General features: G+C 34.5%; 1 protein-coding gene across 2 annotated transcripts in view; it reads right to left on the reverse strand.

Moving 5' to 3' along the window:
- MCMDC2 (minichromosome maintenance domain containing 2) overlaps positions 1-23106 on the reverse strand; it is a 32215-nt gene extending 9109 nt beyond the window's left edge. Inside the window, exons 1-12 of one of the 2 annotated variants that reach the window (XM_074318361.1) lie at positions 22914-23106; positions 22692-22822; positions 22559-22618; positions 20538-20733; positions 19778-19900; positions 19556-19660; positions 16686-16811; positions 14549-14786; positions 10492-10697; positions 5099-5265; positions 4446-4625; positions 1504-1646 (exon numbers count right to left, since the gene is read on the reverse strand). In XM_074318361.1, coding sequence (XP_074174462.1) covers positions 1504-1646; positions 4446-4625; positions 5099-5265; positions 10492-10697; positions 14549-14786; positions 16686-16811; positions 19556-19660; positions 19778-19900; positions 20538-20733; positions 22559-22618; positions 22692-22822; positions 22914-23007 — 1769 coding nt within the window. In that variant the 5' untranslated portion in view covers positions 23008-23106. The remainder of the gene's footprint in view (positions 1-1503; positions 1647-4445; positions 4626-5098; positions 5266-10491; positions 10698-14548; positions 14787-16685; positions 16812-19555; positions 19661-19777; positions 19901-20537; positions 20734-22558; positions 22619-22691; positions 22823-22913) is intronic. The other variant, XM_074318360.1, reaches the window with a different exon arrangement.
- Positions 23107-27039: the final 3933 nt, after the last annotated feature.

Consider the following 27039-nt stretch of genomic DNA (forward strand, 5'->3'; position numbering starts at 1 on the left):
TATACTTGACATTTCCTTCCAGTCATTCATTTGTCTTATATTGTAGTTATAAGAAGATGTTTATTTATTTAATGGATTGCTTTACTCTTGGTCCTACTTTATAATTTGCTTGAGATTATACATTAATTTATGTCATACGAAGTAATGGTCTATTAATAGGGGACTCTAAATTATGGTATAGCTACAGTACAACACAGTAAAACTGTAATGCAGCTCTTAGAACAGAATGAGGCAATTCTTTATGTGCTAATAGTGTGACAGTGTAATAAGTATACCATGCATAATTCCATTTGGGCAAAAAGGATATCTATCTATATGAATATATATTTATACATTATAACATATATAATGTTTAAATAACATTCATTTAAAATACATAATATTCAAATAAATGTGTACTATATACCATATATTTAAGTTACATATTTGTATCTGCTAGTATTTGAATGTATGATATCTGGAAGGATACACAAAAATTGTTAACAGTGATGGGAATGAGAGAGAAATGGGTAGGGTTAATAGGACACTACTATTTTAGATTTCTCTATACTATGTCTATACTTCACTTTGATAATAAAAATTAGTTTTTAAAAGAATTTTTCAAGGAACAATAATAGATGAGCCTATTAAAGTATTTAAAAGTACAAGGAACAATATACTTAAGATTTTTTTTTCTAGGTTCAGTTACAAAATACCTGGAATGTGAAGGGCTTCAGAACAGGCCTCCCCAAGATATACACTTTGACATGTGGATTATTTTGAGCTGAAGGCAACTGAGACCCTGCGAGCTCACAAGAAACTTCTACCTCTCTCTGAAAGAATTTAAATGTGGAGCCTGGCCCATAATAAGAGTGCTTACCAGAGATAACTTTTTATGACGTATCTACAGGGCAGGGCAAACATCGAATGACTGAACATCTGCTCTTCTTACTGCCCTGTGAATGACCTTCCTCCCCTCCGAAGCTCCAAGGCGCCTTACCTCATCCTTAGCTCAGAAGGCCATATATACCCATTTTAACTTTCCGTCCCTGAACCTCTCATGCATGTGGGGTCTCTGACTCTCTCACATATGTGGGGTTCCCATATATACGCATGTAATTAAATTTGGTTATTTTCTCTTGTTCATTTATTTTACGTCAATTTAATGATTAGACCATCCAGAAAAACCAAAAGAGTAAAGAAAAATTTTTTCTTCCCCACAAATGTAAACAGCTACATTTAAAAACAAAAATCATTTGCATTTGAAATCAGTGCAATTTTCTCAGCCACATCTTATACAGAGGGACCAATAAAAATTAATTTAGTGAAAACAAATCATTGGAGGTTCAAATGATGTAACAATATAACAAAAAGAACTGTTAAGTCACCTTAAATTCTTTTAGAACAAGGTAAATTATAAACCAGCCAACCAGCAATCAAACAAAGGAATAAATGAAACAGATAAATAATTAAACATCATTTAAAAGTTAATACTGGCTTTAAAACTTTACATTGAATACCTACAAATATTTTAATGCAGATGCTGACAGTTTTGATCCACATACAGAATCTGTTCTGATTCTGCGACTTGCTAGATAATAGCCATGAATTATTCTTTCTGCCTCCAAGCTGAATTCTACATTTAAATTCTTTGCAAAAGCCAGCAGCTAAAATAAAAGTGTGAAAAATTTAAGAGATTTAAACTTTATTATAGAATCTACATTATAAAAATCCAAAGTATATTGTCATTTTATTTTGAAGTTTGCCTATTCTATTTATATCAAAATTGATTAAGTATCTGGAGCCACCCCAATGTCATTGAGCATTTATTTTAAATCATAGTCTTTCACTTGTAAGAACTAGATTAAAGTTCACCCCAAATAATTTCTTCCCCCTTCTTAGTGCGGAAATGTTCTGTGAAATATACTGGAAGGACTATCAAGTCTTTGCTTCCAGTGGAATAAAGGCTCACTCAGAGCATTTCAATGGGAGAGAGAAGCTCTCCTCAGAAGCTCATTTCCCTCTGAATAGCTTTAATTCTTTGGCAGTTTATTTCCTTGTAACTTTCCCTCATTGGCCCTAGACCTTGTCCTCCTTTCCTCCCTTCCTTTTAAAGAACACAACTAAACACTAGCAATGTGGGAGGTACTGTGTTATCTACTACGAAGATGGGCCTCGGAGACTGAGCAAGGTCTGGGGAGAGAATAAGTCTTCAGCATAGTGATTACCCCTGTTTCATTTCCTGAATTTTGTGCTTTTCTTTCTAGCTGAGTGATTCCCAGTTCCTTAAGTCCTTATTCAATGACATCATTTCCAGACTTGTCACCATCCTAATTGTTTTCTGCTTTTAAACTCATAGAACCAAAATGAAAAATTAACCATAATAAGGTTTCTATTAACTATAATATTTATATTTTAAATATAACTTTTTAAAGGATCTGGGTATATCCTGGGTTGGACATATCCTGTCTTCTTTATTCTCATACTCCACAGTTCCCTTCAGGCCTTCCGAACTGGATAATAACACTATTAATTACATCAGTAGCCTTCTCTAGGTTTTACTTTACGGAGGTGCAGTGTTGTGCCACCTATACCCCTTCAGGAAAGGATTGTCACCCCAGCTGCCGGGAGTGGTGTCAGCACTGGCCTCCAGTTGTCAACTTCCTCAGGGATTGCCTCATATCAAACGACTGACTGAGGTGGAGGTGGGGACGATGTTATAAAGCCCCTCTATTTCTGTTCAAAGCAGGAGAACTCCAATGGGTCTCTTTAGCTCCACAGCACATCGTGGGGCCTGCAACGCTACCTTTGGGCCTACATTGCAGCTCAACTCCTCCCTCGGTCCAGTCCCACTTCCTTCTCCCTTCTACAGGTAGGGATAGAAGAGCGTTTCCTAATACGGAATGGCACAGTAAGCTCCATCTCACTATGCCTCCTGGAGAGCCCAGGCTGCAACATATTCCATCAAATGTGTTTTGTTTGATAGACAGATTTCTCTTTTGGAGATATCATTTTCACTATTACACCAGCCTGTTCTCTCTAGTCTGACAAATCAACTATAAACTCTTTTGCCTGAGCTTCAAGTCTTACTGTAAATTTTCCAGATCTTAATTCCGATGACTCCATAATACATTTTTTGTTCCAGCCAGACAGGTCTTCTTACAGTTTTCCATGTACACTCATTTCTACTTTTATGACTTTGCCTCTCTTTTCATTTCTGTTTAGCATGCCCATCCTTCCTGTCATCTAACTCGTAGCTTTCCTTAAGTCCCAGTGAAACTCGCACCTCATCTATGAAATCTTCCCAAGTCCTGCATTCTACGTGGTATCTTCCTTTCTGAATCCTGAAATACTTAAAGTCAGTCTCACCTAGTTTAGCACTTAAATTGTCCCTTAATTGTTCCGTGTATCTTGTTTTTATCTGTTAAATGATAACTTATTTAATGTAAAAAATTCATGTTTCTGTGAGAATATAAAACAATAGAAATAAGCTCATGTATGTATATACATAATATTCAGTAAATACCTGACTAATTAATAAACCCACAGATTTTTGTTTGTTTTTCTGGGAAAAACTAGGTAAAAATTTCTCCGGTTCATTAGTGTATCTACATATTTAGTATGTTAATTCCTAGAGACAAACTACTTTTTTCTTATATACTAAAAGAAACAGAAAGACCTTACTGTATTATCAATATTGTTGTTCCATTCTAATCTATGTGAAGAAACAATGCCCATAAGTCATTTTTGTCTGTCTCACCTTTCAACCTTTACCCATGCACTATGCCTCAGGAAGGCAGGTGTGAACAACAACAACAACAAATGACTCATGGAGTCCCACCTCCCGATATTCCCTGCCTTTCATCTCTCTTACCCAGATACTTTATCTCTACCATGGACAGATTTCTAAATGGTTAATATTAAAAGGGCTTCACTTGTAAACACTTGAGTATCTTTAATAGCTATGAAAAGTGTTACTAAATTTATATCATCTACTCTCAGGTTGTCTGAACATGCCACACATGTTTTCATGTCAGGACATTAAAATGAGTTAGTGAGTCATTGATAGATATTCCCTACAGTCAGGACGTTACAGGCTTTCACATAAAGGAAATCCCTTTGAATAGTTTACAAAATGTAAATAACTGTATAGCTATACAGCTTCTCATAATTTTCTATAGAAATATTCTCTTTTGGCTTTCCTTTCATTGAGAATCTTTAAGCTGTGAGGATTTAGATGGTGCAAAGAATAAACTCAACATTTTAATATCTATGTCCTTATTCAGTTTTTTATTTAATTATGATCCTAAATATTTTCTATACAATGTCCTTAAAATGTTTAAAAGTTAGAAGCAAGTTGGAATAAAACAATTCGAAATAAAGAAAATTGAATGCTCAAAAGAGTTCTGTTTAGATTGAGACACATTAGCTCAAGTATTCTTGGTAATCATTTTTTCTACCATTACCTTTTCAAAATCTTCAGTTGTGAACTGTTTAGAAGCTACATAAAGTAGCCCTTCAGGATCAATGGCTTTCTTTAAAGTATGTTGCACAGTGGGAAGAAATGGGTGGCAAGGAGATGATTCATTACAGTTAATCAATAATCCAAACGCCTCTACAAGGTTAGCTGGAATCAAACTGCAATCCTACAGTAAACAAAAATGTAAAAGGCAAACATTAAACTCTGGCATTTTCATCAACACTTTGGAAATAATTATAAATTATTTAAATTATTCATATATTTATATAAGTTTATTAAATTATATACCTATAATTATAACAATTATTTGTTGTTATTATTAATTAAAGTGAATTTGAATAGCATGGAAATTTATAGTGACCAAGTTTTTTTAAATGTTTTTCATTGAGAATTTTCTTACACATTATTCATTAAAGCTTCCCCCACTACCTATTCAAATAATAATTTCTAGTGAGCAGATACTTGCTTTGTATGACTGAAAAAACAAAAAAATTTCAAACTGTGGCATTATTTAGTTCTAGTACCCAATTAAGTATAGAAATGGGTTAATAACAAAACATTAAGAACAACAAAAAACATTAAAATCTGTGGCTACAATCCCTGAACAACATTCTAACAAAAAATATACATATACCTTACCATCTGACCAATTAGAGTATTGGGTTTCTGCATATTTTTCCTTGAAGATGAATCCATATCAACAAAAGACCAAAAACTGCATTGAACCGGAAAAGTCATTTGTTGATCAATATCATCCCCAAACTTCTTTCCCGGGATGTATACTGTGATGCTTCTGCTTTCCATAACTAAGTCAAAAAACATTACCCATTTGTTATTTAAGTTAATTTTGGTCTGTATATCTACAAATCAATAACAATTATTATTACATAGAATTTTACTGTCTAAAATTTAGACAGTAAAGACACAAGTTTATTTGATTGTTTTGTGAGATGTGGATGGCTTTTCCATAAAAAGATCTTCCATAAAAAGATCGAGGCAAGGAAAATATTTGAATGTTTACATGTCCCATGACTTCATGAGAACCAGCAGTCCAAAGCACGTAGCTGGAATTGTGGTCAGTGTCTGGGTGGAATAGGCAGAGGGTTAGGAGATTGGTCATATAGTGCAGGCTTACAAGGGAGGCTGAAATTAAGCAATGTTCCTTTATAATGGAAAAAAATAATAGCAAGTGGGCTATCTAAGTGGGAGTGAAAGAGGAAAAGACTGAGAGAGAATATAAACTACAATGACTAGGGAAAAATATATCTCAAATTTGGTATGTACAGAACCAAATTCAGTATTTCTCCTCCTCAAATAGCTCTGGGTGCATTACTCACAATTAGGGATATCAGCATCTATCTACTTAAAACGCAAACAAAAAATGTGGAAAAATCCTAGTCTCTTTCCATCCTTCCTTCAACCCTTATAACCATTCCATCCATGAATTCAATCCATTTACTAGGATTCTACCTCTCAAATATTTCTTCAGTTAGTCTTCTCTCCATTCATGATAACAGAGTCTTTCTTATACATGTTTATCTTCCTCTGGGGTCATAAGGTACATTCATATTTAACTCTAAAGAAACTGCCAGAAAAGTTTGTAAAATGGTGCACTATTTTATGTTCTCATCAATAATACATGACAATTCCAGTTTCTCCACATCCTTGGCAAAATTGCTTGTCAATCTTTCTAATTTTTGTCATTCTAATAGCCAGAGCCAGCTACATAATTTGTGGGGTTTAGTGTAAAATTAAAATGTGGGCTTCTTAATCAAAAATCAGGGAAAAACTGCTGTTAAGAGTACTAATGTATAAAGCTTTTTCCTTTAAAAATATGTTATTACTTATAAAATGTAATAGGGGTGATATGGAGAAATTAGAATAGCCATGCCTTACTGGTGTTAAATGCTGTGCCCACCTTGGAAAAGTTTGGTGGCTCCTCATAAAGTTAAATATAGAATTACCCTATGATCCAGAAATTCCACTTCTAGGTATATACCCCAAAGAGTTAAAAGTAGAGATTCAAACAGATACTTGTATACCAGTGTTCATAGCAGCATGACTAATAGCCAGAAGGTAGAAACAGCCAAGTGTCCATCAACAGATGAATAATTTTGTAAGTGGTATATGCATACAATGGAATATTATTCAGCCATAGAAAAGGAATGGGACTCTATAAACAGGCAAATTCACAGAGAGAGAAAGTAGAATAGAGGTTACCAGGGGTTGGAGGTGGCAGGGAATAGGGAGTTATTGTTTAATGGGTACAGTTTCTATTAGGGACGATAAAAAAAAGTTCTGGAACTGGATAGTGGTGATGGTTGCACCACATTGTGAATGTACCTAATTCCACTAAATTGTACACTTAAAAATGGTTACAATGGTAAATCTTATGTGTATTTTATCAGATTATTTTTTAGAAAAGGAATGAAGTAATGATACATGCTACAACATTGACCTCAAAAACATGCTAGGGCGGACAGGTGGCTCAGTTGGTTAGAGAGCGGGCTCTGGGTAACTGGGCTGCCGATTCAATTCCCACATGGGCCAGCGAGCTGTGCCCTCCGCAACTAGAATGAAGTCAATGAGCTGCCACTCAGCTCCCAGATGGCTCAGTTGGTTGGAGCGTGTCCTCTCAACCACAGGGTTGCCGGTGCGACTCCAGCAAGGGATGGTGGGCTGCGCCCCCTGCAACTAGAAATGGCAACTGGACCTGGAGGTGAGCTGAGCCCTCCACAACTAAGACTGAAAGGACAACAACTTGACTTGGATGGAGCTGATGAGAGTCATGGGAAAAACACACCACTGTTCCCCAATAGAAAAAAGTCCTGGAAATGCACACTGTTCCCCAATAAAGTCCTGTTCCCCTTCCCCAATAAAATCTTAAAAAACAAAACAAAACATTATGCTAAGTAAAAGAAGTCAGTCACAAAAGACTATATATTGTATGATTCCATTTACAAGAAATGTCCACAATAGGCAAATCTATAGAGACAGAAGTAGATTAGGTTGCCAGGGACTGTGGGGAAAGAGGGTTTGGGGGGCGACTACTAACGAGTATGGGGTTTCCTTTTAGGGTGATGAAAATGTTCTGAAAGTAGACAGTAGTGATGGTTGTATAACTCTGTGAATATTCTAAAAACCAGTAAACTATTTTAGGTTGTGAATTGTATGTTATGCAAATTATACCTCAATAAAACTGTTACCAAAAAATGTAATAGAATTGCCGTTCTAAAATTAAAAACTTTTATTAGCATGAATTTTACCATTTAGCTTTATATTGTGCAAATAAAGTCTTAAATACAAATATATGAGCATTTAACTCATATGTGGAATCACTAATAGTTTGTAGCTAGTATACACCTATACTGTTTGTTCTTAACAGAGCAGTGGAAATGCTGCACAAACTGTATTCTACGTCTTGACATGCACACGTTTCCCCCAAACTCTCTACTTTCAGCTTACTAATGAATAAGGAAGGACTAAAAGGAAAAGAAACTATGGGTTTCCCTATCTTTCCCTTTCCTCCTATATCATCATTTTCAGTGTAAGTGGTTGGCAAATACAGGGAAGTAACCAAATAAGAAAGGATATAATGGGTTCCTTGGTCACTTGTGTTTCTTAGAAAGCTACCTATTTCTTCTATCTTAAAAGCAAGTCTGATCTGAATGGAGAGCGTCTTGGGGCTATTAGTGCCCCCCTCTTCCTCAGTTGAAGATGATTTGACATGGAACATGAGCACAATGCATGGGAGTCCAGTGAGAATCAAATTGATTACAAACTGTGTTACAGAAGTCGCACAGTGACTGCAAATGCTGTATGAAATAAGGGCAGTACGTGGACACGTGTGACTCTATTTCCTCTGCTCGCAAGCTCCACTGTCTTACTGGACTTCCTTTTAAAACACAAGTGCAATGATAAAATTATTTAAAATTTTTTATGAGTATATTTTTTATTAGTTTCAGGTGTACAAAACAATGTAATAGTTAGACATTTACACCCCTCACAAAGTGATAACGCCCCTCCCCCAATTACTACCCTTTTGACATCATACACAGCTGTTACAATTCCACTGACTCTATTCCCTGTGCTGCACTCCACGTCCCGTGACTACGTATATATTAAATTATGGTTGACATTCATTATTATTCAGCTTCAAGTGTACAGAGGCAGTGATCAGGCATCTACACCATCCATGAAGTGGTCTCCCTCATAAAACAAGTGCCCATCTGACACCCTACAAAATCTTACAACATTATTGATTATATTCCCCAAAGAATCTTTCATATCCCTGTGGCAATCTTGTGGTTACAAATTTGAAGATGGTGAGAGTAGTGTTTTAACCAAGTGCCAGGCTATTCTAGGGGAAGGAGGGTCTCTGTGCAACTGTACTTCTTCCATGTCCACGAAGCAGGCCCTGCTAGTATGAGTGTTGGTATTTCACTGCAGCTTTTATCTTCATTCCCTGATACCCAACGAATGATACTGAGCACTCTCTCAGGTGCTTGTTAGTCATTTTGTGTATCTTCCTTTGTGAAGTCGCTATTCAAGTCTTTTGCCCATTTTTTGCTGGGTTGTTTTTAAATTATTGACTTGTAGTAATTATTTCTATATTCTAAGTGCATGTCCTATGTCATATATATATATATGTAATTATTTTCTTTTGCTTGCCTATTCACTTTTTAAATGGGCCTTTTGATGTGTATAAATTCTTAGTTTTGATAAAGTCCAATTTATCAATTATTTTCTGTTTATTGCTTTCTGGATTCTAACAAATCTCTGCCTATCCCAAGGTCATGAAGATATTCTCCTCTGTTATCCTCTAGAGCTTTATGGGTCTAGTTTTTACATTTAGGTTATGATCCATCTTTAATTAATTATTGTGTATAGTTGAGGTGAGCAGGTATTAATTTGTTTTATATATATATATATATATATATATATATATATATATATATATATATGACATATATATCCAGATGTTCCACCATCATTTGGTGAAAAAATTTTCGTTTCCTCATTTACTTGATTTGGTGCCATAGTCAAAAATCAATTGACAGTATTAGTGTGGATCTATTTCTGCATTCTCTTATAGGGAGAAGCAATATGCTATGTATTCTGATCATTGCTGCACTTTCTTGCTGGTATCCCAAGAATGCAAGGCCCTGACTACTCTTTTCCCAGTCCATATCTATCCATATCTTTGTTACTTATAAATCTGGCCCAACCAGCATTATCTTAATACCAAAACCAGACAAAGACATTACAAGAAAAGAAAACTGCAGACCAATATCTCTTGTGAACATAGATGCAGAAATCATTAACAAAATATTAGCAAATTGAGTCCAACAATGTATAAAAAGAATTATACACCACAGCGAGGTGGGATTTTTTTTTCTAAGTATGCAAACTTGGTTCAACATTTGAAAATCAATTAATGTAATCCATAATATTAATAGGCTACAGAAGAAAAATCACATTATCACAGCAGTAGTGCAGAAAAAGCATTTGATAAAACCCAACATCCACTAATTATATATATATATATATATATATATATATATATATATATATATATATATATACTCTCAGTATACTAGAAACACAGGGGAATTCCTTCAACTTGAAAGAGAACATCTACAAAAAAACCCTACTGCTGGCATCATGCTTAATGGTGAGAAACTCAAAGATTTCCTGCTAAGATCAGGAATAAGACAAGTATGTCCCTTCTCACTACTGCTTTTCAATATCATATTAGAAGTCCTAGCTAATGCAATAAAACAAGAAAAGGAAATAAGTCTGGCCCAATACAAACTCATGTGTTAGCACAACTGAGAGCAAAGGCTAAAACAGTACATTTGCCCATTAAATTCCTGTTTTTATTTATAAAGGTAAAATGAGAAATGTCACTTAATGCAATTTCTCAATTTCTAAAATGAGTACAATACAATCTTGACTGTTAATAAGTCTTCAGCACTGATGAGACTATAAGTTAAACAGATGAAAATTAATTTGAAAAAAATACTGTTTACCTGATTGAAGCTGTTCAAGTTTATCTTTTTTGTGTGAAGCCAAGTCTCCTATAAAGCAGATACCATCTTTAGCTAGCAAAGCACTGCCAGCTTGAATACTAACTGCTCCAGTTCCATACTTATTTCTGGACAGAGTGGGAAAAATTTCAGTAGAGACTGGATGACGTATACCACGGGGCACAAGGTTTATACTAAAATTCAAAAGCCTAGGGAAAAAATAAATTATTCATTACTATTATCTAATATTTGTTTTTCAGAAATCATGATGTGTAACAGCTATACAATCAAATTTAATTTGATTCAATGTTTATTGAGCACTTGATCTAGGGATAAAACATACATGAGACCTGGTCCTTAACTTGGAAAGCTCAGAGCCTAGAAAGAGAGACATAAACAAAAAACTAAAACACAATATAATAAATCCTGAAATGCTGTCATGAGAACATCTGTAAGAGAGTATTATTTCTTCCTGCAAAGAAAGCTACAGAGAGAGGACTTTTGACCTGGGCTTTCCTCCTTTTCTGGTTTACTTTCTTTTGTTTATTCAGAAGTTTTGCATTTAGGCTTGCCCACAGCCCATCATGACTATCCCACTGCCTATGTATCCTGGTAACCCTTGATACAATCTTTTGCTTTCCCATCTCTTGGCCAGTTGCCTCGGCCTCTTCATTTCTCAAATTTAAATTCTAAGAAAGGATATGATTAGTCTAGCCACAGAAATCATAGCTTGCTGGTGCAGTCAGCTGTGATGAGCAGACACAGACATGCAGGACAAAAAAGGGAGAAGCAGCATCCCTTAAATGTGGATAGGTACATGCTGTAAAATGTCTAGTGTATGTGCCATTCCAAGGAATTTGGGTGTTAGTTTGAAGATATATAAAACGAGAGAGTGAGATTTAGAAAGAAACTTGCAAGCCTATTGAGCAGTGGTTCTCAACTCACATTAAAATCACCTGGGGAGTTTTTAAAATTCCAGTGTCAAGCCCCACCCCAAACCAGGGAAATTAGAATCTCTAGGAGTGGACCACAATCATACATATGTGTATAAATTTTTAAATTCTCCTAGGTGATTCTAATGTGCAGTCAGGCTCAGAATCTAGTTATATAGAACAATGGACCTCAAACTTGGCTACACATTGGAATCAGTAAAGGAATTTTTAAAAATACCGATACAATCTCACAGAACACAAAGTCAAAGTACAAAAATCAATTGTATTTCTATATATTCAAAGCAAATATTTGAAAAGTGAAAATAATAAAACACTACAATTTTAATAACATCAAAAATATCAAATATTAGAAGTCAACTTAACAAAACATGTACATGACCTTTACAAAACATAGGCTGAGAGAAACTAAGGAAGATTTAAGAAATGCAGATGTATACCATATACACAGATTGGAACACTCAACATTATGAAGATATAAATTCTCTCCAAAATTAATTTTAAGTTAAATGCAGTTCCAATCAAAATCCTTAAAGGTTTCTTTGGAGGGGGGTTGGGGGGAAGGTTGGTATTAACATATGGATTCTAAACTTTATAAGAAAATGAAAAAGACCTAAAATAGTGAAAAAAAAAATATCGAAAATGAGGAATAAATTCGCCCTACCAGATTCAAAACTTAACATAGAGTTACACCAATCAAGAATGTGTGATATTGGTGTAATTATAGACAAAGGGTCAAAATAACAGAAAAGAGGGTTCAAATAAATTTATACCCAGTTCAATTTTATACCAAGTTTATACCTAGTTCAACTGATTTTCAACAGTGGTACCAAAGCAATTCATTGGGGAAAGGAAAAACTTTTCAACAAATGATATAAAAAAATTAGATAAATGCATAGGAAAAACATTAACCTTGACTCCTACCTCAAACCATATATACAAATCAACCTGTGATAAATACCAAAACTAATATAAAAGCGAAAACTATAATGCTTTTAGAAGAAAACATAAAAGAATATATTTATGATCTTGGGTAGGAGGCAAAGATTTCTTAAACAGAACCCAGAAAACACTAACATATAAGAAAATAATAAATTGGATTTCATCAAAACCAAAAAGTCTGCTCATCAAAGATATCTTTAAGAAAAAAAAATACAAGTTTTTTTAGACTGGGAAGAAAATTTCATACATCTGTGACAAAGTACGTGATACACATATGTGACAAAGGACGTGCATCCAAAACAACCCCATTTAAAAGTGAGCAAAGGACTTGAATATACATTTCATAAAAGGAGATAATATGAGTAACAATAAGCACATGAAAAAGAGCTCAAATCAGCAGTCATCAGGGAAATGCAAATTAGAACCAAAATGAGATAGCATTTCATATAAACTAGAATGGCTAAACTGAGGAAGACTGAGCACAGGTGGAACCTTACATTGTTGGTAGGAATGTAAAATGGTACAACCACTTTGGAAAATTGGCAGTTCATAAAGTTAAATATACATCTATATTATGACACAGCAATTCCACTCCTAAGTATTTATCCAACATAATGAAAACACATGTTCACAAAAAGACTTACACAAGAATATTTACAGCAGCTTTATTTATAATAGTCAAAACATGCAAAAACCAAACCTTCATCACTAGGAGAATGGATAAACAAATTCTGGTATATGCATGTAATGGAATACTACTCAGCAATAAAAACAATGAACAACTGATACATACAACTGAGTTAATCTCAAAAATATGAAAAACACATTGAGCGAAAGAGACTAGACCCAAAGTGTATGCCCTGTATGATTCTATTTATATGAAATTCAAGAACAGGAAAATCAATCTAAGGTGACAGAAATCACCAGGGGAAATAGAAACTGATTGAAAGAGGGACTGAAAGAACTTGCTGAGGTGATGGAACTGTTCTATATCTTATTGTGGTGATGGCTTATAGGAGTGTATGCATTTGTCAAAACTCATTGAATTGTATATTTAAAATCTGATTATTTAACTATATGTAAATTTTACCTAAAAAACAAAACAAAAAAACCAAATCTCTCATAAGCCTCAAATAGGAAAAGTCAAAGGTGAATGACAAACAGGAAAACAGAAAAAGGCCTTAATTTATGAGGTATCACAAACAATTAGAAATAAACTACTGAATAGAAAAGCAAACAATGGTCAAGGAGTTTCATAGAAAAATAACAGAAGTGTTTCACAAGCTATAAATAATGCTAAAACTTATTTCCAGTTAAAGAAATGCAAATTAAAATAAAATACCATTTTCCACCAATCAGATGGAGAATTTTTAAAGCTTGGTAATACCCAATGTTGGTAAGGCTGTGAGGAAACAAATACTGTCATGCTCATATTGGAAGATTAAATTGGTGCAATCTGTAGCAGTTAGCACCATATTTACATTGCAATTTAATTTTGATTTAATTTTAGCAAAATACCATCTGTCCAATTAAGTCATAGTTAATTTGAGTTTTATTTTTTTAATTTTAAATTCATTCTATAAATTTGTTTTTGCTTTACAATTACATAAAAGATATTAATATAAGGAACATATTCCTAGCTTTTTTTGAACATTTAAGTAACTTCTAAAAAAAAGGTACTTGCTAGTGAGGAGCCCCAAAGTGCTGCGTAGAGGCTTATTCCAAGGTTAGGGTGATTTCCCCAAAAACAGTAATTTTGGCACTTTTGACAGCCTTATTTGGGTGTAGTGAGTCAGTATTATTGAGTGGAATCTTAAAGAAAAATAAGAAAATGGCTTGTTAGCTTTTAGAGGAGAGAGTATTTTAAAATGAAAACAGTACAAAAGCAGAACACTAAGCTACGGAACGGGGGAAACGCGAAAAATGCATTTATTTGTAAAGGTCTGAGTGGGGAAATAGGTTGAAACTCTGAATGGTTAAATTCTCAAAGTATTGAAAATAAATATCCCATTTCTCAATTCACATTTTAAACTTCATTGGTAAAAGTTTATTTAAATATTTGTACTACCCAGATAAATTCTAAATATTTGTCTTGTAATAATGCTCATGGAAAGGATTTGTGCAAATCTGTGACCAACTTATAATTTGAAAAAGTTCACATGTTTTACCTGTCTACAAGTAGAGCATCACTTGTTATAATTAAAATATCCAGGCAATCTTCCAGGTCCTTGTTACGGTCACTTGTCTGTACTAGACTCATCAGCAAACAGAGCTTGAGCAAATTGTAAGTCCCGGGGGGAACAATTTGTGATGCAAAGATATTGGCGAGTATTGCTGTAAACTTCCAGCATGAGCTGGAAGTCAAAGACAGGAGACACCTGAAATGGTCACTAATCCCTGAAGGAACTGAAAGTAAATATTAACACATATGTTAAAAAGGGTTTTAAAACAAGAAAACGACATTATAGATGTCTAATTCCATTTATCTAAAATATCAGATTGCAGTTCTTTTAATGCCATATTTAAATTCTTATAATGCTATTAAATTATGATTGGAGGTCATCACAGTCTATCATTTCTATCCCAGGGGATGTAATAAAAGGAAGCAGTCACCCCACGTATCCACATAGACTGGCTGTGGGTTACAAGCAAATCCCTCCTTTTCCTCCTTTTAAGACCTATGTGAGCAAAGCCAGATCATGGGGCTCCTGTACTGCAGTGTTTGTTTCTTTATTTCTCTGTGTGAAATAAGATCGCCTTTAGTGAGGACTAAAAAGAAGAATGGGAAATATTTGAATGTTGCTGATGAAAGGGAAGATTTACACTCTACTGCTCCGAAAACACTCCACTGCACTATAACATGCTAGATCTCCACTCCCTCACTCTGTCCAACTCCTGAAACGGATGGTTAGGGAGGAATAGTTGTGCACGTATGACCCAGGCCCTTTCTCCTTCCTCTTGGGCTGCCATCATACAGCAATGACCTCTTCTACTCATCCATGCCCATGGACCAAGGAAGGCCTAGTACCTTAGTGTAGCTCTTGCCACATCTGAGTGGTTAAATTTGACCAATTCTGGAGTTCATCATGAGAAAGCACTTTTCCACCGACCGTGTTCCCCGAAAATAAGACCTAGCCAGAAAATAAGACCTAATGCGTCTTTTGGAGCAAAAATTAATATAAGACCCGGTCTTATTTTAATATAATATAGTATTATATTATTTTAATATAAGACCGGCTTTATATAAGACCGGGTATAATATAATATAATATAATATAATATAATATAATATAATATAATATAATACCTGGTATAATATAATACCAGGTCTTATATTAATTATTGCTCCAAAAGATGCATTAGAGCTGATGGCCCAGCTAGGTCTTATTTTTAGGGAAACACAATACATATAAGTCATGTTCTACTACCAAATCAATAAATCTTGAAACACTTCACAGCAGAAAATATGTAAAAGATCACTAAAATGTCTCCTGTCCACTAGTGTTTTGTCAACATTTTTATTGAAGCTTTCTTTACAAGATAAGCAGAAGTATCTAGAATCCACTTGCATTTAAATTCAACTTGTCTCTCTATTATTGCAGAAGGTTACTTAGGGATTCTAAAAAAAAAAAAAGCTAACTCTATTCAAAATTTAACTAGCCTTTCCTACATTTAGACACTTGTGTGCCAAGTAAAAAGAGCAGGTCTGCTCTCCACTTTGGTTTACTTAAGCTCAATTTATGTTGACGTTGTTAAAGAAAATTGTCAGTAATAATGGTGATATTTTGGCCACGATCTGCCTTTCTCTTTTGTCGTACATCTCTTGATTGGCTTAGAACTCAGATAAGGAAAAGGATGCTATTTTATTGGGTTCTCTTTCTTAGAGAAACAGTTACTTAGTATTGCCTTAACTAGAAAATAAAGGTTAGGGTAGAAAAAACTTTTGACTAATCTCTGTTGATACCCTCAATCATTGTTTTCTCATTGTTAATTATAAAAAATAATAAAAATAAGGTTTAGGTAAAAGAGTTTAGGAGTCCTTCCTGTGGGCAAGGTTCTATATTATCGCATTTTATTTCCTTCATAGCATTTATTATCTGAAACTGTCTTATTGATGAGTTTATACCTTTACTGATTGTCTACCATATGATTTAAGAATAGGAACCTTGACTATTCTGATCGCAACTGAATCCCTAGTGCTTACTTAGACGAGTGCCCAGCACTCAGGCAGCCAATACTTACTTCCTGAACAATTGATTTTAGATTTAAATACTTGTTAATGCATGATACTAACATTTTCCTCACCTTTTGGGTTGCAAAAAGTGATGTTATTTGCCTCTACACAGACAGAAGTTTGTGAAGTTTTTACACAGGTTGGAATTCCAATAATTTTATACTCATTTCCTATATTCATTTTATTCACAGATTCATCTAAAATTATTAAACACAAAAGAAAATATGTGCTCACTAAATGAAACTTGTACCTGATCAGATGGTTCAAAGATTAGAACTAGTAACAATTTAGTCGTTAAATTAGTTGTAAAGTATTTACTTTTGTTTACTATTATTTCCATATAAAGTAGCACTAATACTATAAACTGAGGCAATTTTATTTCTGATAAATTTTGATACTTATAGGCAATGATGAATTAACTTCAAGTAGCACGTGACATAGCAACTAGATAGTCTCCTATATATAGTCAAGAGGAGAAACAAGATCATTCTATTTAAAATGAAACATCTTTGCATTAAATGACAAGAAATGTAATCACCTTAAAAATAATACTTTTATTTGGGAAGAAAATGATTTTAAAAGGTATTCTTCACTGCCTATAATATAGGCAAGTTATGTTTATACATTATCTAATTGTAAACTGTAAGACAGATATTGTTATCCCCACTTTACATATGAAGAAACTGAGAAGTTAGGTGACTTGCATAAGTCTAAACAGTAAGCACCAGAACTGAAATTCCATCTGGTCTGCTTATCTCCAAAGTCTACCCTCTTGCATTATACTAGATTCCTCTCTCACACCTACAGATTGGGCAAAGCCTCCGCGGAGTTCAAAATGTGTTTTAAAAGACATATGCTAAAACTCTTGATCCTCCATTACACAATTAGAAGTTGGGCGGTTGTAAAGCTATGAAAGAAAAGCTCACAAGGAGGAAAAGGATCAACTACTCTTCATGAAGAAGATCAAATAGTGATCTTCACTTTTTATTCTCCTCCCTCTTTCTCTTTCTTTTTTTTTCTTTTTTTTTTTTAAGCTCCAGAAAGCATATTGGTATACCCTGCAGACCTGGAAGGGAAGAATCAGGATCAAGAATTGAGAAAATAAAATCCCAATACTAACCCACCAAACCAACAACAATAACAACAAAAAATACCAACTAAATGATACAGAATGAATTAAAAAGGGAAAATAAAAGTGAATAGCTTTTCAACTGTGCCACGGAATCTTAAAAGTTTGGTGGATGTGTCCTGAGGTCAAGGAAAGGTAAAAGGAAGGCAAGGAGGCTGGGAAATCTGGGTATCTCTTCTGATATCAACCCCAAAGGCCTACTTTTATTTATTTAATTTTTAAACTTTTATTTGGGTTCTATATAAGAGTTTATTTGAAGAAAGGATTTTCTAATAAAATATAAGTTGGATAGCCACTTATATTTCTATATTTTAATGTATGATTTGTATATAGTATATAGAAGAATTAAGTAGTTAAAACATATATTTTGAAGCTGGAATGCTTGAGTTTGAATCGCAGCTGTGCCACATACTAGCTTGAGTGACCTTTGACAAGTTACTTAACTTCTCTGTGCCTCAGTTTCCACATTGTAAAATGAAGATAAAAATAGAACCTACATGATAGGTTTGCTGTGACTAAATGAGTTGATATATATAAGAGTGCCTGGCACATAGCAATTAGCTATAAAAAAATTACCTACATCTGGGCTTACATGCCTGCCTCGTCCTTGTCAGGACATAGAGAAAAAAGTTCTTGTTTGAGTCTCTGCTTTCCTAACTCTTGAGTGTCCTATATCTAGTTGACATCCACAATCTCTTTCCGAACAGTTTAATTCCTCCAATGTTAGCCCAAGAAAAGAGGCTGAGCCCCATCCTCATTTTCACTGTTCTGGATTCTCAAAGAAGACTCACTTCTTCCCTGGGTGATTGATAATGATAATAATTTCCTCCTTCATGGCAAACTCTGTCTACTCACAGGTCTTGACCCCACTCACTCATTTATTTAACAAATATTTATTGAGTTTTTACTATGTGAGGTAAAAAACCCAATTCCCTACCTGCATGAAACTTATATTCTAAAACAACAACTCTAATACTTACATAACACACATACGTAGAATAATGGGAGAACATTCCCATGAATAACTGTGACCCTGAGACTTAGCATAGTTTTTGGGACATAGTAGGTAGGTCCTAACAGCTTTTTAAATGAATGTTGTATGACTGAATAATTGGTACATTAGCTAAATAAGACTCTTTAAAACACTCAAGAATAAGAAGACATGTGATTCTTAAGCTACAGTAGTCCCTTCTTGTCTGCAGGGGGTATGTACCAAAACCCGCACTAGATGCCTGAAAGTACGGTTGGTACCAAACTCTGTATATACTATTTTTTCCCTACACATATATACCTATGAATAAGTTTAATTTATGATAGGCACAGTAGAAATTAACAACAACTAATAATAAAGTAGAACTATTATAACAATATACTGTAGTAAAAGTTATGTGAATGTGACATTAAGTAAAATAAGGGTTACATGAACATAAGCACTGCAATATCACAACAGTCAATCTGATAACCAAGACGACTACTAAGTGACTACCAGGCAGGGAGCATGTACAATGTGGAGACGCTGGACAAAGGGATGGTTCATGTCGTGGGCAGGACAGAGCAGGACACCATGAAAGCTTATCACGTTACTCAGAACAGTGTGCAATTTAAAACTTATGAATTGTTTATTTCTGCAACTTTCCATTTAATATTTTCAGACCATGGTGGACGACGGGTAACTGGAACCAGAGAAAGCAAAACCATGGCTAAGTAGATACTACTGTATAAAAGTACCGTTTATACTACAAAAGCGTAAAGAAGTCAACTACCTGTTTATATATTTTATAGCAATTTGCTTTTAGTTCAAACAGAACTTACCTCTTAGGAAAATTGTAAGAGATTGAAACCTAAATGGCTGGTTGTTAGAATATCCTTGAAAAGCATGAAGTGCCTGTGCAGTAATTATTTCAACTATCTGTTTATCTGAAGGCGAAGAGCAAAAACAAACGTTATTAGAATATATATTCAGTTTAATTTCCACATCAAAATAACAGACACTATTTTTAAAATTGTAATTACAAAATGTAAATGCATTTTTACCACCAAGTACTCTAAATTTTCTGTCTTCTTGAAGTGCAGATGAACACAGATCACACAAAAAGTCATTTCTTACTGTTGCAGATTCTGTAGCACCAGGCACATGCACTCTTATATACTGAAATCCTGAAAGAATGAAAACAGGGAAGCTAAATTTGCCTTTGGACTTAGCTATCCATGTTCAGTCCTTTAAAATTAATCTAATTCAAAGTATAATTAATTCAGTTTTGCATGTGGGTTCAGAGCAGTTCGATTAACATTTATTACATGGCTATGTTTTGCCAAACACTGGGCTAAGGCACTGGTGATATGGATATTGAAACACACAATTTCATAGGCAGCAATACGAAACAGATCATTTCAATATGCAGCATTCATTTACAGAGTGTTCAGAGAGAGAGCATCCAAGCCAATGAGAAGCGGGGATGAATGGGAAAGGTGTCCTGGAGAAGGACTGAACTGAAGTTAAGCCAAAGGGTGGAGAGAGGACACTCCACGGAGTGGGAAGAGAATGAACAAACACTCATGAAGCAATGTGAGAAGAACAAGCACTTTAGCAAAACAAGAGCACCTGTCAAGTTGGTCCTAGAGGAAGGGAAAAAAGAACGCATTTCAAGATTAGGCAAAGTAAACATCAAATTTTGGGAGACACCAAATTTTCTTGCATTCTTTCTACTCTGAATATTTTATAACTAAGTGAAAACATGATTTAGGATTAAACAAAAAATTGCTTCATGTTTTGATTTTATATTCTAATATGTACCTTTTGAAAGAGGGCATGCTTCATCTGAACAAAGAAATCTTGCACCTCGTGTATACTTGGTTACAGTTGTCATTGCAATCACAATTCCTTGTATCATATAAAATCTTTGAGATGTATAATCAAGTGGAAACTCACACAAATCAAGACTATAACTTGGCAGAGGAGGTAAATGTGTTAACTTCAGCACTATATTAATCTGATAAGAACATAAAAATGGTATTAATACAGACTGCAGATCCAATTGAATTTACAATATATAAGTATATCTATAGGGTAAATCAAGTAAATGATTTGTAAATGTAGAACCAAAATTTTAAGCCTAAGAGATTTAAATATAAAATTAAAGATGCAAAATCCTTATAATCTTGTATTTTAATTGAAAATATCATTATGAACTCATAAGTTTTCCTTAAAAATATGCATTTCCTAGCTACAGCCACTGAGAAGACTTACAAAACAATGACAAAATTCAATAGCAACGAACACTTCTACTGCCCAGATTGTGATCTCTAAATATAATTTCTCCCCTAAAAGGAACCAGGGGTCCTCAGGGGAAATGGCTGATTCCAGGTCTGGGACAGAAAATAATACCAGATGAACCTGGTACATTTCCTTGTGCCAGAAACCACGACAGCTATAAAAAACTAACTGGATATGTCAAAAGGAGACAGGAGCAAAATTCAAGGAACTCCCAATGACCAAATGTAGGGTAATATAAGCATCAAAAAGAATGACAAAGAGTTATTGAAGTATATCAGATATATTTAAAAATTCATGAGTTCTTCATAATTGAAAAAAAAGAAAAACAAAAACTCCCAAAATTTATTGGGCATCATTGGAGGCCGCTAGATTTCAACTCATTAATCTCTGAAAATTTATAAATGGAAATAATCAAACATTTATTCTGCCTTTCCTGTACAAACTGTATCTCAGGGTAACTAGGTAGTTGATGAAAGAAAACTTCTCTTATAGAATAATTGCAACTAATAAATTCAGAAAGTAATTAAAAATTAAATTTAGAAAAATCACAATTTTGCAACTCCTAATGAAATAATGGATTCTAGGCAATGATCATCAACAACTGCAAAAACCATTAGGTGAAAGTTGATGGGAGGCTGTATTATTGGAGGGATCTATCAGCTGACATCTCCTGAACCCACAGATCAGCTGCGGCATTGCTAAAATTGGGACCACAGAGAGTATCATTCTCCTAATGAATTACATGAAACTATGATGTATTCTTGTCAAAATGAGTTGAATCTGAATCTAAGGAAGTATTTAGAGCCAATTTCTATTTTTCAGAAATATGGGACATCAGGGAATAAGTTAAATACCACAAGAATATAATCAGACAAATCCAGATTACATGACATTTTACAGGACAATTAACTAATTTCCTAAAAAACTCAATGGTATAAAAAGGAAGGGAAAGAAAATAGCTCTAAACAGACTTTTAATAAGATATAAGAACCAACTGTAATATGTAGACCTTGTTTTGATCCTAATTTGAACAAATCAACTGTGAGACATTCTTGAGACTCCAAATGGGTAAATTTAAATACGGACTGGATATTATACCAAAGAATTACTGTAATTTTTGTAAGAGGTGATAATGGTATTGTGATTATATAAGAAAAGTATCCACAATTTTTAGAGGTTGACACTAAAGTATGTAGATATAAACTAACAGAATGTTTAGGATTTGCTTTAAAGTGTTTCAGAAAAAAATTGATGATGAATGTATGGCAAAATATTTAAATCTTTAAATCTGAATGATAGATATATGGAAGATCATTGTATTATTCTCTTTATTTTGGGGTCTGTTTGAAATATTTTATTTTTAAAATGTTTAATGTTATAAGTGATAATACAGGAAATAAAGATGTGTATGTAAAATATTCTATTGAACTTTGAAAAAATGTAATCTTTTTAATAAACAAAGAATATAAAAATATTTATATACAAGTTATCTTAAAAGTATTGTACCTTCGTTTTCTTCATCAAATTTAACAAAAACTTACTTGAGTTTCAGTCTGTAATTGTCCAATTAATGATAGAGTCTTAACAGCAATAAAACAGACCTGTGATTTCAAACAAACAAAAAAGTTACCAAAAATTTCATGTGGCACAAAATTATCTCTTGCTTTAACTTACTGATTGAAAAACTTGAGCAGCTTTTAAAGGCTGGTGCAAAATGTGATTTCCAAGTTCAGCATCTAATTCAACAACATCAGAGGGATTTATTAAAATATTGAATCGATAAACAGCATAACTTTGTTTTGAATCTGCAAAAAACACAAATATAAAAATGAGGATAGTTATGTGTTGAAATTTATTTTAAAGTTTCTAAAATAAAATCACCTTTGCTGAACATACCATTGTAGTATTTGCAATCATCTATAAACTTTTGGAGCCCTCCACTTCTGTCAAGATAGATAAGGGCTGCCTCTTTCATTTTTAGAGTTGACATTTTCTCCTAGTTAACGGTTCTTCTCTATTAGTAACTGATTAAATCACAAAAGCTGGTAAAAACTACAGATGCTGAAACTCATAGAAAAGATGAGAACTCCTAGAAATAAAATAAATTAAAATTTACATACTATGAAACTTAAAATTGAGAAATAAAACAAAGTAAAATTTCCAACTTTAAGAATTTCCTACCCAGAGAAACTGTTTTCTTTTGCCAAATAACATTTTCATCAACACTAGGCTATGAGAGTCTCCACATGATTGCAAACTTAAGAACAGGAGCCTCAAATGTCCCTTTACAGAGTAGGTACTAAAAAAATAAATAAATAAAAAAAATGGTTGAAATAAATATTGGATGATGAGGTCCCCTTGCAGGCATTCTTTAAAAAATGAAAGTGGTAAAAGTTGTTTCATTAATTCAATCTGAGCAACAAAGTGTAGTTAAGAAATCTGAGAACTTGGTTCTAGAACAAGCATTTCCTAGCTGCTATGGGGAAATTACTGAACTCCCTTGGTTGAGTATCTTAATCTGTAGGAAATGAAGGAGTTGTATTAGATAAGGCCTCTTCCGGCTTTCAGTCTTTTATCAGTGACCAACATACAACACTAAACCATAGTAGAGAATGGAATATGTAAAATTCATTTAAAGACAGCAAATACTAATTGGAAACAATATATACCAATAATTAGGTATTAGGTGTTAGGGATAAAATGAATGAGACTGGATCATGCCTTCAAGGAGTTGCCAATTCAGAGAAGTCAGAAATAATGATTACCATATTTATTCGTTATCAAGTATTTATTGAGCATTTAGTATTTATTGGATCCCAGATTGTCCTAGGCACCGGGGATACAGATGAATAATATATGGTCTCTACTGTTCATAAAGAGTACAGTGAGGGATGACAGATATGTAAAAAATTACAATACAACTTGTGTGTTATAAAAGAAATGTTAATGTACTAGGGAGCTCTGAAGGGACAACATAGATGAAGTAGTTCACAAAATTTGGGTCATCTATGTGTAGGGGGTCATAACATTTTCTATAGTTTTAGGACATTTTGATTTAACATGGTGGGTTCATAGAGAAGCAGCAATGAAATTCTACTTTAAAGGTGACATCTGATTGATGAGTAAGATTTCACTAATTGGAGGAAAGGTGAAGAGAGTAAGTTTTCCAAAGGTAGCCCCCCCCCCCCTTCCCCTAGTATTCAGATCTACACAGGGGATTGAATCCATATCCCTATTACCTGGAATTCAGGCCTTTCCAGAGAAAAGTAATTGAGACTGTCCTTTTCACTAGTGTATAGTGGGGAAATTTCAGAGTTTATTTCTCTGTGGCCCTAAGTACGCACAATAAAGTGTTATGTTGTGTTCAGGACATTACATCAGTGCTTCATCAGAAAAATAAAGGTTTCTGATGCTGAATAAAAGGGAGGCTATGGCTAATGAAATGACTGGATGAGGCTCAACCAGATTATGAAAGCCTTTGAAGTTCATGATCATTGTACAGGCAAAGGGAAACCATCAAAGTTTTTTTTTTTTTTTTTTAGCAGGGGAGTAATAGAGTATTATTTTGGAAATGAATGCCTGCTGCTGGTGTGGAAAATGGGAAGGAATAGAGGAAGATGTTTCTAGCTATTGAAATAGTCCGAAGAGAAAGATGGCTAATCTGGGGGATTAGGAATGAAATGGAATGGAGGAGATGGATTCTAGACTTTTAAAGATTTCACACTGGACCTGGTGACCACCAGCCTGTCAGTTTTCAATATGGGTTTGGGTGGTTTGGGTGGATGCTGCTGCCCTAATGGAAACATGGAAGCCCGGAGAAGAGTGGCAAATGTTACCAAGTTCATTTGAGATATTCTGACTTCGACAGGCTCTTGGGACACCCAGACAGATATAAACACTAGGGTTACGTGAATCGGGGCCTGGATGGAGTTCAGTAGCTCAAAAAAAAAAAAAGGATAAAGCGCTGGGTATCACCTGTGTAAAGCGGAGGTCCTGCGCGTGGGTGCATTTTCAAGGAAGGGGAAAGTGGAGGAAAAGACATGGAAGCCGGTGGAAAGCATTAAATAAGCGAACGGGGATACAATTCTACCAGTCTCCCCACAGTCTAAAGAATCCAATTGTTGGTTCACTTGGAACCAGCGCGCGGTCGTATCTTCGCTCTTTGCCGCGTCAGCAGGAAAACACCTCACAATCAAAGACGCTAAAAGCGAATCAGGCCTCACCCCCTGGGATCCAGGACCCCTCGGACCCACAGCGCCAATGTCTGGTACAGCGGACCCCGGCCCAGCACTGCGTTACACCCACTTCGCTACCCACCAAACTCCACCACCCGCGCCCGCTGGGATCCAGGGAGGCCCTCGCGCGCATGCGCATACCTTAGACGGTTGGCAGCGCGGGGGCTGCTGGGAGGCCGCACCTCCCAGTCACCAGGGCAACGAGGCGCATTTAAGCTTCACCCGCGTTAATCACGCTCCTTTGTGCAGAGCAGAGATAGAAACCTCTGGTTCTCGTTATCATAGGTCAAGGGTGCCCATGAAAACTAAAAACTTTCCTGATAGGAGCAAAATGGTGAAATCAACTTGAAAAACATTCCGGGACTACCTTAAAGGACTAAGCATAGTTACTATATGACCTAACAATTCCAAGTCACATATTATACATTATATAGACAGGAGAGAATTTGAAATATACGTTCACACAAAAATTTATACATGAATGTTCATAGTATTACTCATAATAGCCAAAAGTGAAAACAACTGATACCTGAATAAAATGTGGTCTATACATACAACGGAATGTTATTTGGCCATAAAAAGAAATGAGGTACTAATACACACTACAACATAGATGAACCTTGAAAACATTGCGCAGAGGGAAAAACCAGACACAAAAGGCCAAATATTGTATGATTCTGTTCATATGAAATGCCCAGAATAGACAAATCTGTAGAAAGTAGTTTTCCTTGTATAGAACTTGTATATATTTTGCTAGAATTTCTACCTATTTAGGGGTGAGGAATGCTAATGTAAATGATATTGGTTTTAATTTCAAATTTCACTTGTTTATTGCTGGTATATAAGCGAGACTTGACTGACTTTTGTGTATATTAACCTCACTTACTGGTTCCAGAACTTTAAGAAATTCTACTGGATATTCTACATATTCATGTCATCTGCAAACAAGGACAGTTTATTTGCTAATTTTTGATATCTTATTGAAGCATACCACTAAGGGGTATCTTACTAAAGTAAATTGGTAGTGTTCAACATCAATGAACCATTAATAAAGTAAGCTGTAATTGTTGCACTATTACTATCATTGAGGCATAAGAGAAAAATTCAACACAGCAAGGCTATGTTAACTACCATCTGGAAAGAACTGAAAAAAATCCAACACACTGAAATCAAATTTGACCTCTTGAGTGGGTCTGTTTTCCTGTATATAAGCCTTCTGGACTCCTTAATAAAACATAAAAACATTTAAATATTGACAACTCATTGTAGACTTTAAAACAAAGATTTAACTACCCGTTGAAGAGGAAATCTCTGCTCCCTAATAAAGTGAAAATGATGAAACTATATTAGAAAAAATGATGAATCTACAATTATGTGTTCCTGCAAAAACAGAATTTACAGTAAAAACTTCCAAGTTATGTTTGAATGCAAGATTTCTAAAATCACCAACTGTGTCTGGTTCTTCCAGTAAGTGGAGTTATGTAGAATTATGCACTTCTTCATTTTACACTATTCCTGTAAACTTCATATGATGGTCGATCATTTTCAGTGCAATATGCAAAACTAACTTTTTATTTGTAGGACGCTTTGATTGGCTATTTCACTGCTACAAATATCACTCTGAACTTGTACTTCTCTATTGGCTTTTTTCTTTGCTGTAAATTATTTTCTACTATCTTGACTGTGGGTAAATCATGAAAATGTTACATTTTGAGACAGCTGTATTTCTTTCTGACTTAATTACCTCTGTAAAAATAGATATAAAGGAATAATAAAATAAGAAATAC

This window comes from Rhinolophus sinicus, linkage group LG14 (assembly GCF_036562045.2).
Source record: "Rhinolophus sinicus isolate RSC01 linkage group LG14, ASM3656204v1, whole genome shotgun sequence".
Lineage (NCBI taxonomy): Eukaryota > Metazoa > Chordata > Mammalia > Chiroptera > Rhinolophidae > Rhinolophus > Rhinolophus sinicus.